At 35.8% G+C, this 23,973-nt stretch overlaps 2 protein-coding genes across 2 annotated transcripts; one reads left to right on the top strand and one right to left on the bottom strand.

The window, feature by feature from the left end:
• The first annotated feature begins 1,551 nt into the window (after positions 1 to 1,551).
• LOC109184141 lies at positions 1,552 to 2,985 on the top strand. Its single transcript, XM_019334184.1, has 2 exons — positions 1,552 to 1,795; positions 2,021 to 2,985. The coding sequence occupies exons 1-2, from the start codon at positions 1,552 to 1,554 to the stop codon at positions 2,983 to 2,985; spliced, it is 1,209 nt and encodes a 402-aa protein (XP_019189729.1).
• A 2,973-nt stretch (positions 2,986 to 5,958) lies between these two features.
• On the bottom strand, positions 5,959 to 10,059 carry LOC109184211 (cysteine-rich receptor-like protein kinase 10). Its single transcript, XM_019334270.1, has 5 exons — positions 9,718 to 10,059; positions 7,465 to 7,675; positions 7,147 to 7,384; positions 6,916 to 7,066; positions 5,959 to 6,518 (listed from the first exon to the last, which is right to left on the bottom strand). The coding sequence occupies exons 1-5, from the start codon at positions 9,916 to 9,918 to the stop codon at positions 6,147 to 6,149; spliced, it is 1,173 nt and encodes a 390-aa protein (XP_019189815.1). The 5' UTR covers positions 9,919 to 10,059; the 3' UTR covers positions 5,959 to 6,146.
• Positions 10,060 to 23,973: the final 13,914 nt, after the last annotated feature.

Raw genomic sequence — 23,973 nt, 5'->3', positions numbered from 1 at the left:
ATTTGATTCACAGGTCTGGGAGTAATTTGTGAAAGAAAGAGGAATTTCACACTTCGTAGGGCTGAGAGTAAATAGATAATAATATTGAGATTACTGAATTGTCCCTTTATTTAACACGAATTTGACGAAATAACAAACGGATGACTAAATTGAGTAAAAATACAAAAATCTGGGACTACATTAGGTCACCAAAGTCGTTTAGGACGAAATTAAGAAAAACCACTATAGTCGAGGACCATTTTGGATATTAACTCCTAAAATTATTGTTGGTTTTTATGGGCGTCGGGTGCCATTCGACGGGTAAAATATTTAGGATGCTTTTTATGAGTGAAAAGACTAAGCGTAGCTGAGAGAATAGTGTGATAATATTTCTCTAGGGTTTCGGTCGAGAATAATGACAAGTTTGGGGCCTAAGGGACTCGACGCGTCGAACCCGAGCTCGACGCGTCAAGCGCAAAGAAGCAGCAGACAAAAAAACGATGCCTCAGGATTTGACGCGTCGAGCCTGATGCTCGACGCGTCGAACCCGTCTAGAAACAGCCTCCGGGATTTTTAGAAGGTGCTCGACGCGTCGAGCATGAATGCGGCCCTACACTGCGTTTCGGCCCGTTTTCGCGTGGAATTTTCCTATTTTCCTCCAGGGTTTGATCCCAGCTATAAAAGCCCACCTTCCTCAACCCTAATAGATAATTCAAAGAATACAGAGATATTTGGAGACAAGAAAGAGAGAAATCAAGAGCCACAAGTTGTCTTGGGGATCAAGAAGAAGACTAGGGAGATTTGAGAAAATCGTCTGGTTAATTCTTGTACTCTTTTGATGATTTGTAATTCTTTATTATTATTTGCTATGTATAATTTAGCCATGCTTGGCTAAATTCTTTAGATATTCTTGGGTAAAAGTGTTTATGAACTTATGTGCCTAAGCTCTCAGTTTCTTTAATATATTATTATTTGGGTTAGCTTGTGTTGCAATTGTGTTTTATATTCTTGTTGCTAGTAGTTTAGGGCTCTAATTACTTGCTTCATAGCTTTGTTTGTGTCACAGCGAGAGTTGGGCATAACTTAGGGCACACAGAATTGCACCTTGAGAAAGGGTAATTTATTAGGGGGATTTAATTCTTGATATTGCGCATCGAGAGATGGTAGTAGTTAGGAATTTATGATGCTTGATCTTGTTTTATTGGGTGTTTAAGCCACGAGAGTGGAAATTCACTAGTGTTAGTGACCACGAGAGTAGCTCTATACCACCTTGCATCCTCACACTTGTTAAATCTAGATTTTAATTTTGTCCTTAAGATTTGGCACTAGGTGATTAAACACTTGAATCCCAGGAATCTCATCTTCTCTCTATTGTTTTCAAAACCCTGAATCTCTGCTTTATTTTATTTATTTTATGCAACCAATCATCCAATCAATTGTTAGGATTAGCTCTAATGAATAAATTAGTAACTAGTGCTTGATACAACCACTTCCATGTGGATCGATAACACGTACTCCGAGTATTATTTGTTTGCAAATATACTACGCATCATATGAAAAAGCAATTGACTGATGAACATATATGAAACAATCTTGGGCGATGTATTGTTGAATAATGGTGGTTTGTTCTTTGTATATGGCTATGGGGGTACCGAGAAGACATTTCTTTGGAGGGCGTTGTCTGCAAAGTTGCGTTCTAAAGGTGATATAGTTATCAATGTTGCTGCAAGTGGCATAGCATCATTACTTTTGCTTGGAGGCAGAACTGCACACTCTAGATTTGCAATACAAATACCTTTGAATGAAGATTCAACATGTAATATCAATCAAGGTAGCCACCTTGCAGAATTAATTGTGCAAACAAAGTTAATAATTTGGGATGAAGCACCGATGATGCATAAGCACTGCTTTAAGGCCTTAGATAGAACACTGAGGGATTTGATGTGATTCCGTGATCCATTGAGTGATGATAAAACTTTTGGTGGTAAGGCTATTGTCTTTGGGGGTGACTTTAGACAAATCTTGCCTGTCATACCTAAAGGTACTAGACAGGACATTGTAGGAGCTACTATTAATTCTTCTTATCTTTGGGATACATGTAAAGTTCTTAGATTAACAAAGAATCTAAGATTGAATAGGATGGAGCTTGGTGTTGATCTACAACAAGTTGAAGATTTTGCAAAATGGATTGCATTCACTGGAGATGGAACAACGGGTGGACCGAATGATGGTTATGCAGATGTTAACAGTCCACCGAATATGTTGTTGCCCTCTACAGGTGACCACATAGCCACAATTGTAGATAGTACATTTCCCATGTTAAAAAATGGTGGATGCGATCATAAGTATCTAGAAAGTCACACAATATTGGCCCCAACTCTTGATGTGGTTACCTCCATCAACGAGTATATGAGTCATTTGCATGTAGCTAAGAGCAAGACATACTTTAGTTGCGACACAGTTTGTAAATCTGACTCAAGTGACGGTATCCTTGCAGATGTGCATACTCTAGAGTTTCTAAATGGGTTGCGAGCATCTGGTATCCCCAACCATGCTCTAACACTTAAGGTGGGTTCTCCTGTAATGTTATTGCGGAATATCGATCACTCAATGGGATTATGCAACGGTACTAGGCTGGTCATTACCAAATTATCGGAGCATGTTGTACAAGAAAAGATAGTTTTTGGTAACAACTGCGGGACTAGGGTGCTGATACCAAGGATGTCGATGACTCCAACTGATATAAGATTGCATTTCAAATTCCAAAGAAGGCAATTCCTGCTTATGTTGTCATATGTAATGAACATTAATAAAAGCCAAGGACAGGCGCTATCTCACGTAGGACTACTGCTGAAGAAACCTGTTTTTGTACATGGTCAATTGTATGTTGCTGCTTCAAGAGTTAGCAACCCGAACGGTTTAAAGATCTTGATTGGCAACGAAGGTGATACGAGTTGTACTTCAACTACAAATGTTGTTTATCATGAAGTGTTCAATAATTTGTAATTTCAATTCAATTTTAACCAACTTCTCCTTTTAGTTTTACATATTCTCTTATTCTTACATGTAAATTTCCAGAATCATTAACTTTTACAAAAAATAACTTTAATGTTAAAAATACTGAAGTTATTTATGTATAAGTATTATCTGTGCATCACACGGGTACAATACTAGTTTTATATAATGCACAATCAATACACAAATAATGTATTTTTAATATATTACAAATGTCTTTATTATGATCCACACAACAATGTGTGGACCATGTTTCATATATATAATAATTTCCTTTCAAAATTTTAACTTTACACTTAATAATAATAACAATATATTTAGAGATACATTAAATAATATGTATATATAATAACAACATACAATTAACAAAACAACCCAAGAGTAGTTTAATCAATTTTCCTACCTCATTAAAGTTAAAGGGTTTCGTTGTCTAGTCAAAGTTTGAAATTCAACCATTTTTAAGTTCAAAAAGAGGATATTTCTACCAAATAAAAAGTGAAAGGGATGGTCTCCTATCGTGAGAGTTGTTGGATCTAATAAAAATATATAGAGTTAATCAACTATTCGGTCCCTCAATTATTAGTGAACTGTCAATGTAATCCCTCAATTGCTTATTCATCGATTTGGTCCCTGAAAATAATTATTTTTAGTCGATTTAGTACCTCAGGCCGTCTTCCGTACACAGCCAGAGGGACTAAATCGACTAAAAATAATTATTTTCGGGGACCAAATCAACGGCCAGAGGGACTAAATCGACTAAAAATAATTGTTTTCGGGGACCAAATTGATGAATAAGTAATTAAGGGACTACATTGACAGTTTGCTAATAATTGAGGGACCAAATCGTTGATTAACTCAAATATATAATAACATAATTGCAGATATAATCAATACTTTAAGTTTTAATTTATATATAATACTTTATAATAAAACTGTAATAAATAATTTGTAAGAAATAAAGTAATAATATAATAGAATTGCAAATATAATTAATATTTTAAACCTTATATATAATACTAGTATTTTTTATGCGCGATGCGCAAAAAATAGGTGCCCAATATTAATACATTATATTAAAATTTTAAATTTATTTAGATTTTAGATATTTAAATTATTCTAAATAATAATAATGTAAATCATTTTTATAAATTTGATATTTACATTTATGTAATAATTAACATTTAACTCAAATATTTAATGTGTATATATTATTATTAATGAAGAAGATAAGAAAATATATGGTGGATGCATGTGCATGGTAACAATAGTGGAAAAGATAACGGAAGTTATAACGGTAGGGGTATGTTTGTCCAAAATATTTTAATGTACAACCTTTATAGCATAATGTACAAAAAAACTTAACAGAAAAATCTGACATAAATCAGGGGTATAACTTTCATTCACACTTATTATGTTTTTAGATTTATATCATAAATATAAACTTTATGGCAAAATTGTAATAGACAATTTGCGAGAAATAAAGTAATAGCAAAACAGAAGTACCGATATAATAAATAAATTAAGTTTTATATATAATACTTTATAGCATAAATATAGTACTTTATAACATAAATGTAATACACATTTATAGGGAATAAAATAATAAAATAACATAATTGTAGATATAATCAATATTTTAAACATTATATACAATAATTTATATCATAAATATAGTATTTTATTTTTAGCAAAACTGTAATAGACAATTTGCATAAATAAAGTAATACTCTCTTCGACCCATTTTGTTTGTCTGGTTCGGTTAGCGACACTTGATTGAAGTTATTTTTAATTCAATTTTTTATAATATTAAGTTTAGTATTAGTATATAAAATTTATATATTTAGAAACTACATTAGAAATACTATGGAGTATTAAACACAAAACAAAATAAAATTTAAAAATAATTAAAATTACTAAAGAAAATAAGAATGAAGAAAGAGTTGATTTAACCAATGAACAATAAATATAACAGACAAAATGAGACAAATAAAATAACATAATAGAATTGCAGATATAATCAATAGTTTAATCTTTATATATAATACTTTATAGAAAAATGTACTCCGTAATGAATAATTTACAAAAAGTAAAGTATCATTACATAGGAGAATTACAAATATAATCAAACTTCTTTAGACCGTTTACAAAAAATAATACTATATTAAGTCAATATATCATAAAACTCAAATTCTTATGGTCTAATTCATCTCATGGATTGAGTGGGACGGTCCCACATGAAGAATTTGCCAAAGGGAAAAAAAACAAACAAATGTCTTGGCCAAGTACTGTCTATTCCGACATTCCAAGCATTTATAATTATGCGGAGGAATAATATAATAGATATAAAATGGGTGTATAAAACTATTTCATGCAAATATAAAATAATTTTTTGAGAAATGAGGAAACCTGCAACTATTATTTAAAAGTGTACACTAAAATCTAGCCTTGTGACTCTAATCAGCAAATGATCATAATGAAATAAACCAATATAAGCTGTGTATAGCGGACCTGTTCAAATATATACTCCGTGTATATTTTACAGTGTAATATTTTAACAAATATGTAACATTTTAATATGGAGTTCCCAAGTATTACATATTTACTTAAGAGTTAATGCCATATGAGATCCTCCAAGCATAATGATTTTGTCACGTTTAGTTCTACTTTCAAATTGATCACATGTGGTCTTTCAACTTTCAAATTGTTACCATTCATGATTTTTCAACTTTCAAAATTTAACCAATTGTAGTCCTCCTAGAAAGATCATGGCTAGTTAAAATTTGATAGTTGAAGGACCATTAATAATTAACTTGGACCACAAATAGTAACAATTTGAAAGTCGAAGGACCATAGGTGGTCAATTTGAAAGTTTAGGACTAAACGTGACAAAATCACTATATACTTGAAGGACCCAGATGATATTAACTCTATTTACTTATCTTTTTTTTTTAAAGTAATTTGTTAACCTATAAAAAAAAACATTACTCTTTCACTAACAAGTACTCCATATTATATACAGAGCATTTGATATCCATCTCATGAAACAATATTACACAAAACCAATCGTATAATAAATAGAATTGGAAAGAATGGAGGATATGATGAAGATTAATATACAGTGTAGCCCTTTAGAGCCCAAGAAATGAAGGTCGTCACCTTCCTTCATCCATGGAAGAATACGACATTGAATTCCTGGAGTAGTCTTCAGCAAAACTACCACCCCCAGAAGACTTGGTGGCACCCGTTTGCGTACTGCCATTTGTGTTCTTAGTAAAACCACTTGAACTCGTGGTAGTCCATCTCCCTATACGCCCATGTACTGCAGGTTTCCCTGGCTTTGGCAGCGTAAATGAATCACTCGAAAGCATGAGTTGGATAGTGTTCATATCGGGCCGATCTGATACGCTCGATTGGCAGCATAGCAATCCAATCTGAATGCACATCACTGCTTCATCAGGATCGCAGCTCTCGAGACTGGTGTCAACGAGCTCGAGCGTCTTCCGTGCTTGAAAAAGTGTCCAGGACTGCAGGAACAGTAAACAATATATACTGTTAGGATCACGCGTTTACCACTTAGGCCAAAAGGGATAATTGACGCTAGGTGCTGGACTTGGCCTCTGCCCAACAATCCACCAGCCACCGGGTGCTAGAATACCACTTGTTAGGACAAACGCTTACCACTTACGCCAAAAGATATAACTGGTAAGTAAGGCGCATTTTCGAGATGCTAGGTGCAGTGCTGGACTTGAGATGGCCTTTTTAAGCCCTTTACCGGCATCTGCCCAACAATCCTCCAGCTACCGGGTGTTAGATTTGGCTTTTACTGGCCTCAGCCCAACATATACTAATAACGAATAAGATGTTTGGTTTGGTTGTTTAAGGAAAGAGTTAAGGTTGGCAAGTATGTTGGATGAAACTCACATAGTTTAAGATGTCCGCCTTTTCTGCACCAAGCTTCCCCTCATGATTCTTCCTTCCACTCACAATTTCTAGTACCAAGACCCCAAAACTAAATACATCTGTCTTCACAGACAGATATCCGTGCATTGCATATTCTGGAGCCATATAGCCACTGCAATCAGATAAGGGATAAAGTCAAGACACCACCCGGGAAAATGAAGCACGTTGGAAGAAACCGAAAGAGATACTCACTGTGTACCGGAAATCCTAAACGTCTGTAAGTGGGTGTCTTCTCCCGGAAACAGCCTAGCCAGACCAAAATCCGAGATCTTCGGGTTTAACTTCTCGTCCAGCAATATGTTACTGGCTTTGATGTCCCTATGTATGATTCTTTCGGGAGCTTCTTCGTGTAGGTAGAGAAGACCCCTCGCAATGCCAGTGACAATTCGAAACCTCGTAGTCCAATCTAAAGATGCAGCCTTCTTCTTATCTGTGAAATTATAACTAATTAGGTCTCATATCATGCTAGCTTGACGGTTTCTTATTTGCATCAGAGAGGGTTAAGTTTACCAAAAAGGAAGTAGTCCAGGCTCCTATTGGGTAGATATTCATATACAAGCATCTTCTCAGGGCCTTCTATGCAACAGCCTAACAATACAACTAAGTTTTTGTGCTGAATTCTCAATAATAGTTTCACCTCATTAGTAAATTCTCTTATTCCCTGCCTTGAATTTAATGACAACTTTTTAACAGCTACTTCTTGGCCACTTGGCATCAATCCCTGTGCAGTCAGAAGCATACAAAGGTGTAAATAAAACCTCACATAAAAGAGTTAAAACAGCAGCCTGGACCTCTATGTGCAGTAACAAATTGAGCTCAACTGATTTTTATTGGCAAGAAACAGTAACAAAACCATTAAAAAAAAGGGAAACATAAAGAAAGAAGGCAGTTACATAGGTACCAATTGTTATATCATAGACCAGGATTCATATTGCATTGTGAACTCTAATACAACAATTATGTACCTTCAGTTAACACAGTCTGTACCTACAATTAACCGTTTCTGTACATGTAAACAAATAACTTAATAATTGCTGACACATAATATGATAGCTACATAATTGTTGACACATATTATGATAGCTACAGATACAGAGAAATTATCAACTGTAAATACAGAATGTGTCAACTATAGATACAGAATCTGAAGGTCATTTTTGGACCAGGAACTACAATGCAAGGTAAACCCTGGTCCATGGTATTATTTGCCCATAGGCACGCATAAAAAAAAAGCACCAATTGAGTCATTGGACCGAAGATATAAACGGAGAAGAGAAAAATTAATCCTTTGCAAGTCCCATTACTCTACTGTTGGGCGGAGGCCGGTAAAGGCCCAAATCCAGCGCGCACTCGAAAATGTGTGGCGGTATAAGGAAATAAAATTGCACCTTCGCTACTAGCTATAGTTTTTTGCGCAGCGGTAAGCGCTTAATCCTAACAAGTGATATTAGAGACAGGTCATGACTCGAAAATGTGTGGTATAAGAAAATAAAGTTAGCTATAACTTTTGGCGTAGTGGAAAGCCCCTGATCCTAACAACAACAAAGGAGCTAGTGTAACCTTAAATATTCAGAAAGATTGTCTATACATGAGCAGACAGAGTGCAACAGCAAAGGACTATAATAGCAGGAGGAAAAACCAATCCTTCACACATCAAATCTTTTGCAGGTTATTATAACTTCAATTCCCTCCATTGGAGCAATGGTACAAACTAAAACACAAATCTCCCCCAGTGAAAGTAGAAACATTTTTCATTTTCTATGTTAATCCATTATGTACATTGATACTTCATGCTAAATTAGACTTGAACCTTTCTCAGACCATCTCCAATCCAAAATACCAAATTCTGCACCAAATTTTACACAAAAAGAAATATTTCCAACATATTCTTATATCAATTTTTTTCATCTCTAACCCATTTAAACCAAATTTTATACCTACACTAAAATAATTTATATTCTTATAAATTAAAAGTTTATATTTATACATTTATTATTTTAATATAACATATAGCTGTAATTTAATGTAATTAAATTTTAATTATGTTTTATGTAATTTAATTTTTAATTAAATTATATTCAATATTAGTCTTGTTTTAATAGTCTTGATGATCTTTCAAATGATATAATTTTTTAATAATATACCATTTATTTTTAAATATTTAACAAAATATGTAAATATATATATAAAAAAAATACAAAAAGAATTATAAAAAAAGTTCAAGAACAAAACAAGACAAAATGAGAAATAAATTACTGCACCAGAAATGGCGTGCGTCCGTAGGATGAATAGTGCAGCGCCAAATATGGCGCTCAGTGTTAATGCTGCACCAAAATTTTGGTGCAATGGCGCGCCAATTGGAGTAAAAACACGCTTTTTTTCTCCATTTTGGTGCCCCTTGAAGATGGTCTCAATCACCACAAAATTTAAACCAAAACTTACTCTTTCTAACAGTAGCTTCATTTGATTAATTAGTGGGAAGCTGATTCACATACCACATCAATGTGTGTTATATGGTTCTGACTTGATCAACAGATTAGTTAAATAATCACAATTTCGTAATGACCAATCTGCAATTAATTAATTGCATTTATATATGTATGGGAAGACTAGTCAAGTAAGTCAACATTATTAATGAATAATTGTTGGCCAACTACGAGATTAATGGCGTAGCTGCCAATGACTGTTTCTCCAGAAAACGCTTTCAATCTTAGCTGGATTTTTCCACTGAAATTTAAACGTTAATTACTGGACCTAACTAACCTTGTAAACAGGGCCGAAGCCGCCGTGGCCGAGCTGGTTGAGGTCGGAGAAGAAGTTAGTGGCAATCTGGAGAGAGCGGAGGTCGAAAAACAAGTCCGGCGAGTCATCTCCTCCGTCGTTGTCCGCCTCATCTCCACCGTCGCCGCGGCTTCGTGCGAGTCGCCGCCTCAGGCACCCGCAGAGGCCGGAGAGGAAAGCCATGGAGAAGAAAGCATATATCTACTGAAATAAGGCGGCCGGAAGGAAATTGAAAACTGGAACTGCCCCACGCTGAATCTTTTCGTACTGGTGAGTATTTTCGTCTACGACAAAACGTGTGAGGTAAAAACTGAAGACGGAAGTCTCCTTTTATAGGGCGTGCTGTTTGAACGATTGGAATTTGGAAAGTAGAAGACTTGTTCATCATCATTTGCTATTTTGCCTACAGAGTGGCCCACATGTTCAACTACAAATTTTGAATTTTAAAAATATTATTAAACAAAAATTGTTAAATTTACAATTTTTTTTAATGCTACTGACTCTACATTGTAAAGTCTGTTCAAATATACTTGTTGGGGAAAATAGCAATGTCAACGCACGATCTGGAAGCCTTTTAAGAAGCACGAACACTATTGGTGTATGGTTGAAAGGAAATCTGTGTCGTGTTACAATAACACTACCTTAAAAGCATTATTTGCCCGGTAACAGTGCAGTTAGAACCCTGACACGCTTTCGACAGGCTACACAGACCTACCACGGATAGCTTGCACTAGCAATCACGTAGGCGAACCTCACTATTGCTCAGACTTGAACAGGCAAGCACGGAATTATATATTATAATATATATTATATAATATATATTAGTATCGAAGAAGGAATGAAGAAGAAGATATTTCTTCTTGGTGTGTTTTAGACAAAGGAGGGCTGCCCCTTTTATAGTACAGGACTAAGAGACATTCAAGCAGCCACATCCACACACTAGCACAATTCATGCTGCCACATAATTATGTCCGAAAATGATGTCCTTTGAATGGACTATTTCCAACAATCCCCCACACATTCAAAGCAGAAGGCTAGGAGGCAACAATGTCTGAGCAATTCAAATGAGTTGATCTTAATGTCAGTGTTTGAGAACTTGAACTGACACGTAGTGACACTGAGTAATTTTCTTCCCGGGAGTGATGTGAATCTTGAACTCACCGATTAGATAAATTTTGAACTCGAATGCACACACCAACTCAAAAGGCAGGTCCTACAAAAGTCAAACTCTTTGACTTCTTATGAACACCCTTAGTATTAAGGAATGTTACGTCTGTCTCAAATATAGACTTCTACTATACCTTGTCAAAGTCTATCACAACATAGACTTTTAACTCTGACAAGTCTTACAACATTATAGATTTTTACGTCTTGTGAAGTCCATCTCAATACAGACTTTTAACTCTATCAGGTCTATCTTGGTATAGACCACCATTAAAGGCTTATAGAGTAGTTAAAGACATAAATCAGTTGTAAGTCTTTTCTTTCTATCATAGGCACTGTTATTGGCAACGGAAATGACAGTTTGTGAATCACAATGTGGTGAAGGTGTTGGACACCCCCACAATTACACGGTTATCACCATGTTTCTTAGCCACTCGGCTTCTTGGGATAACCCCATTATCTTTCATAAGAGGCGGTTAGCCCTTTTCCACTCAAGTTAGGGATCTCTTTAGATCTATCTCAACATAGACCATCCCAATTGAGTATAAGGCACCAAGAGCACTTTGTACTCATGTCATTATGCGGTGAATTCATTAGGTTTGTCTCAACAAAATCACCCTTTCTCAAAGAGTTATGAATTCATTAAGAGTTGTAGCTCAACCTCACAAGTACACACACTATTGGAATGACCAACTAGTGTACTATTTTGTAACTCTTTTCATGGCTTCGTTTGACCACAGAAGTGGGATCCACCACGAATTCATTACCACTTGGACTTTAAGTCCTTCCAATGAGTCAGTAACTAATCCTCATAATTAGCCCTCAAGTAAGTTGATTCTCTTGACCAAACTTACATGCACTTTGACGAGTACTTCGTTTACTCGTAAATAATCCCTTGAGATTTTCATGTTTAACATGAAACATTCTCTTTCATCATTATTCTCAATACCACAGAGAAACTTTTGATGAAAATATAAGGAGTTTATTACCCCCACAATGCAACACTTGCAAATATTTTTTTTGTCAAATGTATTTGATCTCTTACCCAGACTGATCTTTGATGCCCAACATTGGCTCCTTTGTAGACTGAGTTTGGCCGATTTGCTTTGTGGAGCATTATAGAAACTTCGCACTCTGCCTGATACAAGCTCAACAATTGAATATATTTCACCAAACTTGGTTATCTCAATTGATCACAATTACCCTTTAACTAGGAATTATAGGTATTTCAATATGACTCAACCAAGAGTTTAAATAATATATATACAAATGCTCATTGTTAGTAAGCCATGGAAATAATGTTGTCCACATGCTACATCAAGTTGAACAACATAATCACAAATTTCACATCATATTCTTATAAGAAATTAATCTCATACAAAAGGAATATGTTTAAGCTCATATTTATTCGGAATATCTCTCAACAATGAGACTTCAGAGTTGCCACTAGCACAATTTTTCCTTCCCTCAAGGAATTTAAAACTCATATAAAGCATTCATAGGATGCAGATCAATATTACTATTGCAGTACTTCAACAGTACAACTTATATTGCAAGGCTTTGATTGTATTAGCAACATATGAAAGTCATCCTCATTTCAGGTGAAGATCAAGTGGCGCTCTAACTAGCCTGCATGATCAACACCCTACTTCTTAAGTACTCCCAGGTCGAGTGGTGAAACCGAAGTTTACTTAAAAACCATCTTCCTAGACAGAGTGTTCAAGAAGGATGACTTTCCCATGTTCTCATTAAATTACAATTGAAGCCTATGATATATGCTCTTATTCTTTATATAAATAATTTTAATAAAAAGTTTGAGCAATATCTATGCACATATTATTTCAATCAATGTCATTAGTATTCAACATACTAAAGAAGTAAGTACTACCAAGTAATCAAAATCTAGACAACTCAACTAGAATTCAGTACTAAGATAATTATACTTCACGCGAACCCTTAGAACTAGAGCAAATATAGTTACTCAAAAATAACTACTTATTTAAAGAGACTCAATACTCATCTTGCTCTGTCAGATTGATTTTTGCTAGTTTTGCCATTGTGATGGTAGCACTGGTGTGCTCGGTGTCCTTGCTTTTTGCATGTAAAACACCTTCCTTTGAACTTCTTGATTTTTCTACTCCTTTTGTTGTAGACAGTTCTGACACTTTGATTTTCAGTTTCATTGGAACCGTACTTTTCTGACAGTGTTTCCCAAATGACTTTTGCCGAGTCTTGTTTGACATAGATGTCGAACAAATCGTCATTCATTTGAGACAGAAGGTATCCTCTGGCTGCCGCATTGTCATTTCTAAACTGCATCAGAGTTACACCCGGTTCTTGACCCGGAATATAATCTATTTCAGGAGTGCTTTCTCTCGATTCTTCACCCGGAGTGTAATCAGAATTATGGTTAGCTTTTGTAGCACCAAAGGGAGAGAACACTGTTGGAGTAGGTTCAGGTGCAACTGAATATAGCACGTGAACCAACTTTAATTGTTCAAAAAGAATAAGCATTCTTTTAGCCCACCTGCTGTAATTTTTCCCATCAAGCGCGGTGATTTTTGATAGATCCGGTATGACAGAAGGTGCCATAATGCTAAAGGTTGACTGTTGCAGAATAACGCTTTTAACTGTTGGGGAAAATAGCAATGTCAACGCACGATCTGGAAGCCTTTTAAGAAGCACGGATACTATTGGTGTATGGTTGAAAGGAAATCTGTGCCGTGTTACAATAACACTACCTTAAAAGCGTTATTTGCCCGGTAACGGTGCAGTTAGAACCCTGACACGCTTTCGACAGGCTACACAGACCTACTACGGATAGCTTGCACTAGCAATCACGTAGGCGAACCTCACTATTGCTCATACTTGAACAGGCAAACACGGAATTATATATTATAATATATATTATATAATATATATTAGTATCGAAGAAGGAATGAAGAAGAAGATATTTCTTCTTGGTGTGTTTTAGACAAAGGAGGGCTGCCCCTTTTATAGTACAGGACTAAGAGACATTCAAGCAGCCACATCCACACACTAGCACAATTCATGCTGCCACATAATTATGTCCGAAAATGATGTCCTTTGAATGGACTATTTCCAACAATACTCTCTCAACATAATGAAGCACACTAAGGTTTGATCTTATGACCTCAATGAAGCACACTAAGGTTTGATCTTATGACCTCCCACATAGAAGAGGTCACTACATGTAATCTGAGCACAAGGTGTTTGGTAAATTTATAAATTATTTAAAAAGTAAAAAAGAATGAAATAATTTGACCAATAAATAGTAAACAAAGATAGCTAAAATAAGAAAGGTAAAGGTCCTATTTAGTAAATGACTGTTAGCGGATAATTGTTAGCTGATTGGGTTAATTAGAGAGTATAACTAGTTGATAACATTAGCTGATTGTAGAAAGGTGTTTGGTAAATTAGCTGTTAGCTGATAGTTGTTTAGTATAATTTTTTTTTCTCAAAAAGCTAATTGTAAAAGTTGCTTTAAGCAATTTTTTGAATTTTAGCATTTTGGAGTTACAAAAAGTTAATTAACCAAACACTTATATTGATTTTTTAACCAAATCAAACAACTAATAGTGGTTAAATAAGTTAAAATTGACTGATAAACTAACTATTTTACCAAACAAGGCCAAAGTATGTTTTTGAAAAAAAATTAATGGTGGCGGTGTAATTAAAATGGAAAACTTACTACAAAAAATAGTCACTTCTTCTATTTTAAGAGATTATTTAATATAATTAGTATAAATAATAAGGTAAGAAGACATCCATTCGATTATAAATTTTAAATTGAAATTAAATACATACATTAAATAATAAGTAAAATATTAAACAAAAATTATATTACTATAAATAAATAAAAATTCTTTATTCTATTAATTTCAAAATAGAATAGTAGTACTATATATAATAGTACCAGAGGCTGAGGACGCAACACTACCAGTTGCCGATGAGTCAATCCGAGTAGTTGAAGAGGCAACCAATCAGTTGCAGATAGTTCTCTACAGCCGAGTGGACGACACAACCCAACAAGCTCAATATATCCCTATTCCAGAGGATGCAGAACCGAGTAGACGAGAGGCTAATGTCATTAACATACCGATTAGTCCATCAACACCTCAAGAGGTTGAAGTACTGAGGGAGGACTTGACTCGAGGAGGAGGAGAAGGCCGCCAACCCACAACAACACCCACTCGAGAAGCATAGGTACCGAGGGGTGCAGGCGAGCCATCAACCACTCGTGCAGCACAACCGAATCTGGCTGATGTAAAAGGATTCGTGTATGGGTCAAGTCCTAGCTCAACCAGTGGAGAAAAACGGGAAGCACCACTCGGCACAAGCCATGACGACTTTATACCACCAAGTGTTGGTCAAGAGCAAATGCCCACTCAGGCTCCGAGGTCTATAGGAAATGCACTGGAAATTCTTCAAATTATTCAAACCATGGCCAAGGATCAAAAGGCTTTATTAAAAAACCTGAGGAAGGCAGTCCGCCACACTCGTAAGGTAGCTGATGAGACGAAGGCTCATGTTGTCAAAGAAGCAGATACTGCCAGAAGCTTCATTGAGACTCAATGCCAATAACCGAGACTAACTGGACCCTATTCTCGAGCTCAAGAATTCAAAGATGCTGTAATGCAATCCTTAAACAGCTCCGAGAAGGTGATGGCTTCTATGCAAGGCTCAATCGAGAACATTCTCGCTGGTCTGCTCGAGATCCGTGAAGAGCCGAAGTCCATCAAACAGGGTCAATTCGGCTTGAAAGAACGAGCTGATCTCTCATGCGAAAGAACAGATTTCCTCATCGACAGTCAAGTAGTTCTAGGGGATAATCAACTCATGATACTTTGGGAGTTAAGAAACTTGTCAGATCTGATCAAATCCCAGCAGAATGGTCAAGCAGCAGGCCATCCTCAGATGATGCCAAAATGGGGGAAGTAAGTGGAGTAGAAGCCAGTGGAGCTCATCAAGTAGACAACGGAACACTGCTATAAGGACTTTCTCCAAAGTCCAAATGATTATTTATGCAGAAGGGAGGAAAGTTCCTTATGAGCGTTATGTAGATGAAAATGGTGCAAGGTTCAAAGGTTGCAATATTCCACCAAACATCAAGCACTAGAAATGTGAGCGTAAGCGGAACTTCGTGTTCAACCAGAATCAAAAGATCAACGAGGAGAAGTGAAGGGTTGAACGAGTTGAAAAGGAAAAGAATAGGCTACAAGAGGAGGTTGATGAACATGCAAGGGTTGTTAAGGCCAGGATAGACTCGTTGCAAAAGATTTGGATCTCAGAATCGAAAGGATTATCCGCAAAGCTGTGTCCGATCTACTAAAGGATAACGATGTTTCATTCGTGGATGGAATGAACTCATCCGAATTCTTAAGATGGTGGAGACGAGGAGTATTTGGAGGAGAAGATGTCACTGAAGCCTTCCACAATTACATGTACATCAGGAGATCTCATGAATTTGAACGCTTCGTCGTCCCAAACAATATCTGTGGTTCCAGGGTCAAAATCAACGACCACCTTGATCAAGAAGCTCTTCAGGACCAAGGCCAAGTCGGCTAAGGCTATAGGCAACCAAGGTAGGTAAATTTTTGTAATAGGTAGACTTGTTCTTATATTGAAAATGTAATATTTTGAATGATTAATAAAAAGAGTTTTGGGGTTGAGTTTTTAATACCAGTAATTTTACTCCTAGAACTAATTTTCAAACTCAACTATTCAGCTATATGTAATGAAAAATCATTTTCATGAATAATTTCAGCCTTACAGTACGATTGTAAGAGTATAGGTTTTGGCATCATCAAAAAGGGGGAAATTGTTAGACACTTTGTATTAGATTTTGATGATACCAAATTTAGGAGTTTAGACCCCCAATCTTTTTATTTCCTAGACTTAGGATAATTCTACTCAACATTTGAATCTTAATTGAATGGTTAATCGAGTGGCTAAAATAATGTACTCAATCGAATCTACACTCGAGGAAGTCATGTCTCATACCGAGGACTTACCCGAGGGGTTAACTCTTAGAAGAAATGACAACAACGAATCGAGACTTAAGCCGAGGGGTTGTCTCTCAATGACTCGTAACTGAGGTGTTATCATAGACGAATGACTGAAGACGGAAGATTCAAAGACAAATACGAAGATGAAGACCGAGAGATTGCAAAGACTGAATCGTGGAAGGGTGTACCTCTTGTGTAATGTCAAGAGTGAGTGATAAAGAAAGATCATTCGAGGAGTTAAGGGATGATTGGTAAAGTCAACCAATCATATCCGAGAGGACCTAAGGCTCGAGGTGTTAATTTAGTTAACGACTCGATATGACTACCAGAAACATTCTCTGAGCGTAAAAAGGCCAAAACCTTAAAAAGGTGAAGTAAATATGTCTTAAGGCAAAGTGAGTCCTAGGAATATATCCCGAGGTCGATTTTCATTAAATGCCCTGATAACGTATGCAGAACAAAAGTAAAATGTTCAGCGCACTTTAAGGAATCAACAGCTGGAAAATTTAACAACTTACCTCCTCTCTGGATTACCCACTAGTCTCTACCCGCCGGTCCTTTGGCATTTTGAAAATGGTTTTCCCTCTAACGGAACTGTTTTCACATGCCTATATGTACCCTCTTCTTTTACAGCAGAAAGAGTTGGTCACAGTATTCTAGTGAGAGAAAGCTCTAAAAATTATCAAGTATTTACAACCAGTGAGAGAGACAGCTTAAAGTTTTTATCCAGATTCAAAGACGTCTTGAGCTGCTTCAAGTGCGAAGATCCAATTCATCCAAGCCAAGACATCCAGTTGGAGAAGAAGAAATTTATCTCTTCAACCCTTGTATTCTCTACTTGGATAGGTAAAAAAAGGCGGAGTATACTCGTTGAGTTGAAAAACCTGGTTGTGAAGTTTGTGACCGACTTTGTGTTCAAGGAGCAAACTTGGTGGTGTTTTTGTACTGATGAAATTTAGTGCAAACCTTCACGTGTTGTGAAAAAGAGTGGAGTAGTCTTAGTTAACAGCCAAACCACTATAAAACTCTCTTTCTCTCTCTTTACTTTACCGTATTTTATTTTGCATATCTTTCACAATCAAACCTAATATTTTACCAAGAACATAAGCGTGCAAGTAGAACTAAAAAGGGTTACAAATATATTTTCCGATGTGCATTAAATTATGAACTTATAGTTAAGAATATTCCTTGAATATACTTAACTATTTGCGAAGAATTTTTAAAACCTAAGTGAGTCTATTCACCACCTCCCCTCTAGGACTCACTCTCTAACCCTACCGGGACCAACACTATAATTTGGTCGGGGGCTCACTAGAGGTTCGTCGGAACTCTGGTGACCTATTTGACCCTTTTTGTGACACCCCGTAAATCCAAACACTAATCAAGGATTAATTAAAGAATTAATCCAAGTCTCTTGGCAAATCTATTCCTAAAAATCCTAAAATTTAATAGTCGATGGACTAGATTTTGACTAGTCACCTAAGTCAAAGGGTTGTACCTTGTGCTTCTTGAGTTGTGCCCTTGTTCCCTTGTCTTTCCAACATTAGTAAGGGTATGAGTGTCTTTCTACCTAAGGTTTGTGATTCAAGCTAACCTAGCAATATTCTTTCATTTCATTCACCCTTTGTTGTGTTTTTTTATGAATAAGAAGTTGGTGTGGAAGAGAAGCTCTAGGAAAGGCTTTTAAGGGTGAAAAGAGGAAGTTGTTAGGCTACAAAGGTAACCCATGCTTTACAAAACCTATTTTCTTACTTATATGATGATTCTTGGCTTCTACTTGTGATTCTTGTGTTGATTTGTGAGATTTGATGCATTGCCTTGTGGTGATGCATGTTTAGAGCTTGTTCTTAGGGTTCTTGAATGTCATTGCTTGGCTATTTCTTGGGTTCAAGTCATATTGTTGTTGTGTGTGAGATTTTGGGTTTTTTGGACTTGAACTTGACCCTGGAGATGAAAATCCCCGAAGGGATTTTTGGGGTACAGAGCATGTACCCCGCGAGCGGAACGGCGGGCAGTGGCCTACCCGCCGCCCCACCTGCGGGGAACCAGTGTGCTGAGGGTATGTACCCCGCGAGCAGGCCCACGGGTGGGGGCCTAGCCGTGGCCCCACCAGCGGGGAACACGTGACGTTGGGCGGGGATTTGTTCCCCGTGATTTTTTTGTCTCGGTATTGATGTTTTGACCTCCCGATGTTGTTTTATTGGGCTATTTGTGAGTCTTCTTGATGTTTCGTATGTCTAGGACGGTATGTTAGGAATCCATGTAGGATTTGGTGTTGTGAATTGTGCTAAGGGTCCAACTTTGTGATTCGTTGGGCTAATGTGAGTCTTGAACGTTCTTTGGAACAAATTTTGGTTTACCCGTTTGATAAGCATGCTAGTTTGATGTTGATATGCTAGTGTGTTTGGTTTGTTCCTTCGTAATGAGATTGCCAACTTGTGTTGACAATCATTTGGTGTTGGATGGTAATCCTTTGTTGATTGAGTATGGTCTCATATCTTGATTGTGATCTCTTGATTGATTCTTATGATGTGATCGTATGTAAATCGTTGTACCCTTTGTTGAGACTTGATTGAGGCTATTGTTGTGCCTTAGTCTTCTTGGTAATGATGATGACCTTGTGTGACTATGATTTGAATGTGGGTGGTTGTTACTTGAGCTTTGCTCACATGTAGGTGGTTGTGTGAAATAAATAGTACCCTCGTGTACTGAAATGTAGGTGGAATGTGGGTGGATGTAGGTGGGGGGACGACGGTCCCCGGAGGCATAAGGTTGGACTCAGAAGTACATGGGTTACTTGGAGGTAATGGTTGGAATTGAAATAAGGCCAGGGGTAGCCATAAGGTTGGAACAGGGCATAAGGTTGGAACTATGATACTTGTGACATGTAGTTGTCACTGCGGCATGTAGTTGCCACTGTGTGAATGTGAATTCCTTGTTTATGAGCATGTCTTGATGTATTCTACTTTGTGATCAGTAGAATGCATCCTGAGTTGTTTTTCCACTACAAGAAAAATGAACATAGACAACATTAGAAAGATAACAGTTTTTAAGAAAAGTGTTGTCTTTTGTATAAAATGCAACAGTTTGGTCCAAAACCGTTGTCTTTGATGCAACACTTTTGTCAAAGACAACGGTTTTTACTTAACCGTTGTTATAAGTGTGTTGTCTTTGTGCATTTTGTGAAAAGACAACACCACAACGACAACGGTTTTTTAAAACCGTTGTCTATGTGCGTTTTTTTTAAAAGGACAACGGTTTTTTTAACCGTTGTCGTTGGTGTGTTGTCTTTAAGCGCACTAGAATACACAACACTAGAAAGACAACGGTTGTTTAAAACCGTTGTCTATGTGCGCTCTTTTTAAAAAAAAAAAGACAACGGTTTTATTTAACCGTTGTCGTTGGTGTGTTGTCTTTAAGCGCACTAGAATACACAACACTACAAAGACAACGGTCTTTTAAACCGTTGTCTTTGCGCATTATTATTTTATAAAAGACAATGGTTTTATTTAACCGTTGTCATTTATGTGTTGTCTTTAATAGCACTTGAATACACAATACTACAACGACAACGATTTTATAAAACCGTTGTCGTTGCGCGTTCTTTATTTGTTTAAGACAACGGTTTTCTTTAACCGTTGTCATTGGTATGTTGTCTTTAAGCGTATTTGAATACACAACACTACAAAGACAATGGTTATAAAAAACCGCGGTTATAAAAAACCGTTGTCTTTGCGCATCATTATTTTATAAAAGACAACGATTGTATAAAATATAAACAAGGATGTTAACAACAAGAGTCGAACCTATAACCTCAAACATAACAATTAAAGTTTAACCAACTAAGCAACACAACCTCTTTTGTACCAAAGTGCAACATCTGGTATATAACTGGGTTGCTTCTGTGTTGTCTGTGAAAACCAAAACAATGATTTTATAAAATAGGTTATGGATACCTCTAAGAAGAATAGAACTTGAGACTTCTAACATAACAAAGTAAGCTAAACCCACCAAGCCACATCAACACTTATGTATTTAAGCGCAACATCTAAAATATAACGAGTTTGGTTCTGTGTTGTCTCTGAGAACCAAGACAATGATTGTATGAAATATAAGTTAAGGATGCCATCAAGAAGAATAGAACCAATGGCCTCTAACATAACAAACAAAGCTAAACCCACCAAGCCACACCAACTCTTATTTATTAAAGTGTTACACCTTATCTTTTACCTATAATTTGGACCTTCATTGTTTTTGTTACGAGATGAAAATAGATGTTTAGAAGATCTAGGACAAAAATAAAAATGTAATTAATTTTTTTTTTCCAAATATAATGCATAAAAATTTAACAAAGAAATAATACAATTCAAAAGTTAATTTAATAGTTCTATTTTCGCTCATATTTAAATATAAAATTATTCACCAAAATTTCAATGTCAATTCATTAAAGTTTTATTTTCAATTCATTAAATTACATGCCCTAGAACGGCCCTGTGCGGTGCGGTGTGGTGTTCAGAATGGTGCGGTATGGTATGGAGGGGTTAAAGGCGGTATGTTTGAACTCTATATTCACAATTACAGAACTCTATATTCAAATTATGAATCTACTGTATAGAAATTATGAATCTACTGTATTTAAATTATGAATCTACTGTATTTAAATTATGAATCTACGATTTAGAAATTATGAATCTAGAGTAAAGATTTTATAAATCTACAGTATAGAATTTATGAATCTACAGTATAAAAATCTATGAATCTCGCGTTCTGTACCCATATACCCGGTACTATTTTGGGTTTAGCGACCCGGGTAATAAAGCTAATATTTTCTTACCCTGTTATCTATATGTGAAAAGCCTAATGTCAGGTTATCTACTTGTATTGTTTGTGCGCTTGTGCATCTGAATACTTTTAATTAAATTGCTGATGATTACTTCAGATAGATTATAATGCTATATCCTGCAACTGGAAGGGATCACACAATTTTTTCCAAATGTGACTTAGTCCTCATGTACTTGTGTGTATCCAGGAAAACGCAAATGCTCAAGAGGACTACCAATAATGAGGGAGAAAATGGGACACTCTTTGCAGAGATTTTGAAGAAAGTATACTTCAAGGAAGGTCACATATATATGAGAAACATATCTTTGTTAGTATCGTGTACATCATCTTTATTGCTTTTTATTTTCTACATCTGCTTGATACAGGTTTCTTCAATGTTGATCGTCAACTGGGAATTTGATACGCGCTCCAAATGGAAAGCTAGCTATACTTGATTTTGGTAAGAGTTCACTCTATAAGAGTACATTATGGAGAGTCATTCTAGGTTTTACTTGGTTCTATATGAGATCCTTTCCATTTCTATTTCGTGTTTAAAATTATTCTGATTTGAATGTTTAAAAGTGGAAATATGATGCATTTGAGTTTCATATAAACACTGGTAATACATTCCCTTTAGCTTGTTGTAGATTCTTTAATGGTAATGCATTTGAGTTTCATATGAACACTGGCAATGCATTTGAGTGTCAAATTCTCAACTTTTTTTCCCCACCAAAACTATGATGTCAGTATACATTTGTAAGTTTGAAGAATGAGAAACAGTAAATGGATGTAGTTTTCTCGCATGGCTATCTTCTTTGTAATTTTGTAAGCTCACTATCTTTTTGGCAACTTCACTGGAAGGTTTCTGCCATGGCTCACTTTAAGGTATTTTGATAGTTGCCTCTTAAGCATCCCCATTTGGGTTTTTTTTTTTTTCTTGTTTTTTTGGAAAACAAAAATCATCAAATGAGTTTTTAACTAATGTAGAGATAGTTTTTGGGTAAATTTTATCTCCAGCAATATAAGTTTTTTATGGGCCCCACTACTTAGAAAAATAGAAAAGGAATGCTGCCTGGTCTATAGAAATTTCTGATTATTAATTTATATTAATTGTGAGATTATATATTAGATTGTATAGGTTTTGGATGTGGTTGTGATAACATATTTGAGCACGATATTCTTAGTTGCATACTTTTCCCACTTTTTTTGTTTCTTTGTATCAATTCTATAGCATCAATGGTTCACTTTTATTCTTGTGTAGTGTATAAATACCTCCTCTGTTCGCATTTCATTGCAAATTTATTATATCTATACTAATTTATTTACTCACTTTTTACATGTAGTTCGAACAAGTTGATTATGACAAAGCGGTTATTGATCTGGTGCGTTTAGAATGGGCCGATATTCTATCAAGTTATATACAGTAGGTATGATTTAACGTTGTAATCATTTAGACTTGGTTCGTAGAATTGTTTTTTGTAGTATTATGACTTGGATGATGATTCGATTAGAATTGGTAATGAAAGTATTTTGACTTGTTATTTTGAACCTTGCTTAGCTTCTTCAAAATTATGTAACTACACTTGGCCATGGTGAATGGATAAATTGATTTTTTTATATGGTTAAAATTTAAACAGGTTAAAAATGGGTTGAGACAACGGTTAAAAACCGTTATCTATTTTACAATAGACAACAGTTTGAAACTGTTGTCTTTTCTACAAAAGACAACAGTTTATGGATGTGACTTTTAACAACAGCGATTTCAACAACACACAATAGACAACAGTTTATAACTGTTATCTTTTAAAGAAAAGGCAACAGTTAAAAGCCGTTGTCGATGTGCATCACTTTTAACAACACCGGTTTCAACAACATTGAATAGACAACGGGTAAAAAACTGTTGTCTTTTCTAGAAAAGACAACGGTTAAAAACCGTTGTCTATGTTCGTGACTTTTAACAACACCGGTTTCAACAACACTTAATAGACAACGGTTAAAACACCGTTGTCGTTTATAGAAAAGACAACGGTTAAAAACCGTTGTCTATGTGCGTGACCTTTAACAACACCGGTTTCAACAACACTTAATAGAAAACGGTTAAAAAACCATTGTCGTTTCTAGAAAAGACAACGGTTATTAACCTTTGTCTATATGCGTGACTTTTAACAACACCGGTTTCAACAACACTTAATAGACAACAGTTAAAAAACCGTTGTCGTTTCTA

Source organism: Ipomoea nil, unplaced genomic scaffold (genome assembly GCF_001879475.1).
Source record: "Ipomoea nil cultivar Tokyo-kokei standard unplaced genomic scaffold, Asagao_1.1 scaffold1250, whole genome shotgun sequence".
Lineage (NCBI taxonomy): Eukaryota > Viridiplantae > Streptophyta > Magnoliopsida > Solanales > Convolvulaceae > Ipomoea > Ipomoea nil.
Note: the sequence above shows the minus strand (reverse complement) of the source record. Positions and strands in the feature narration are given on the sequence as shown.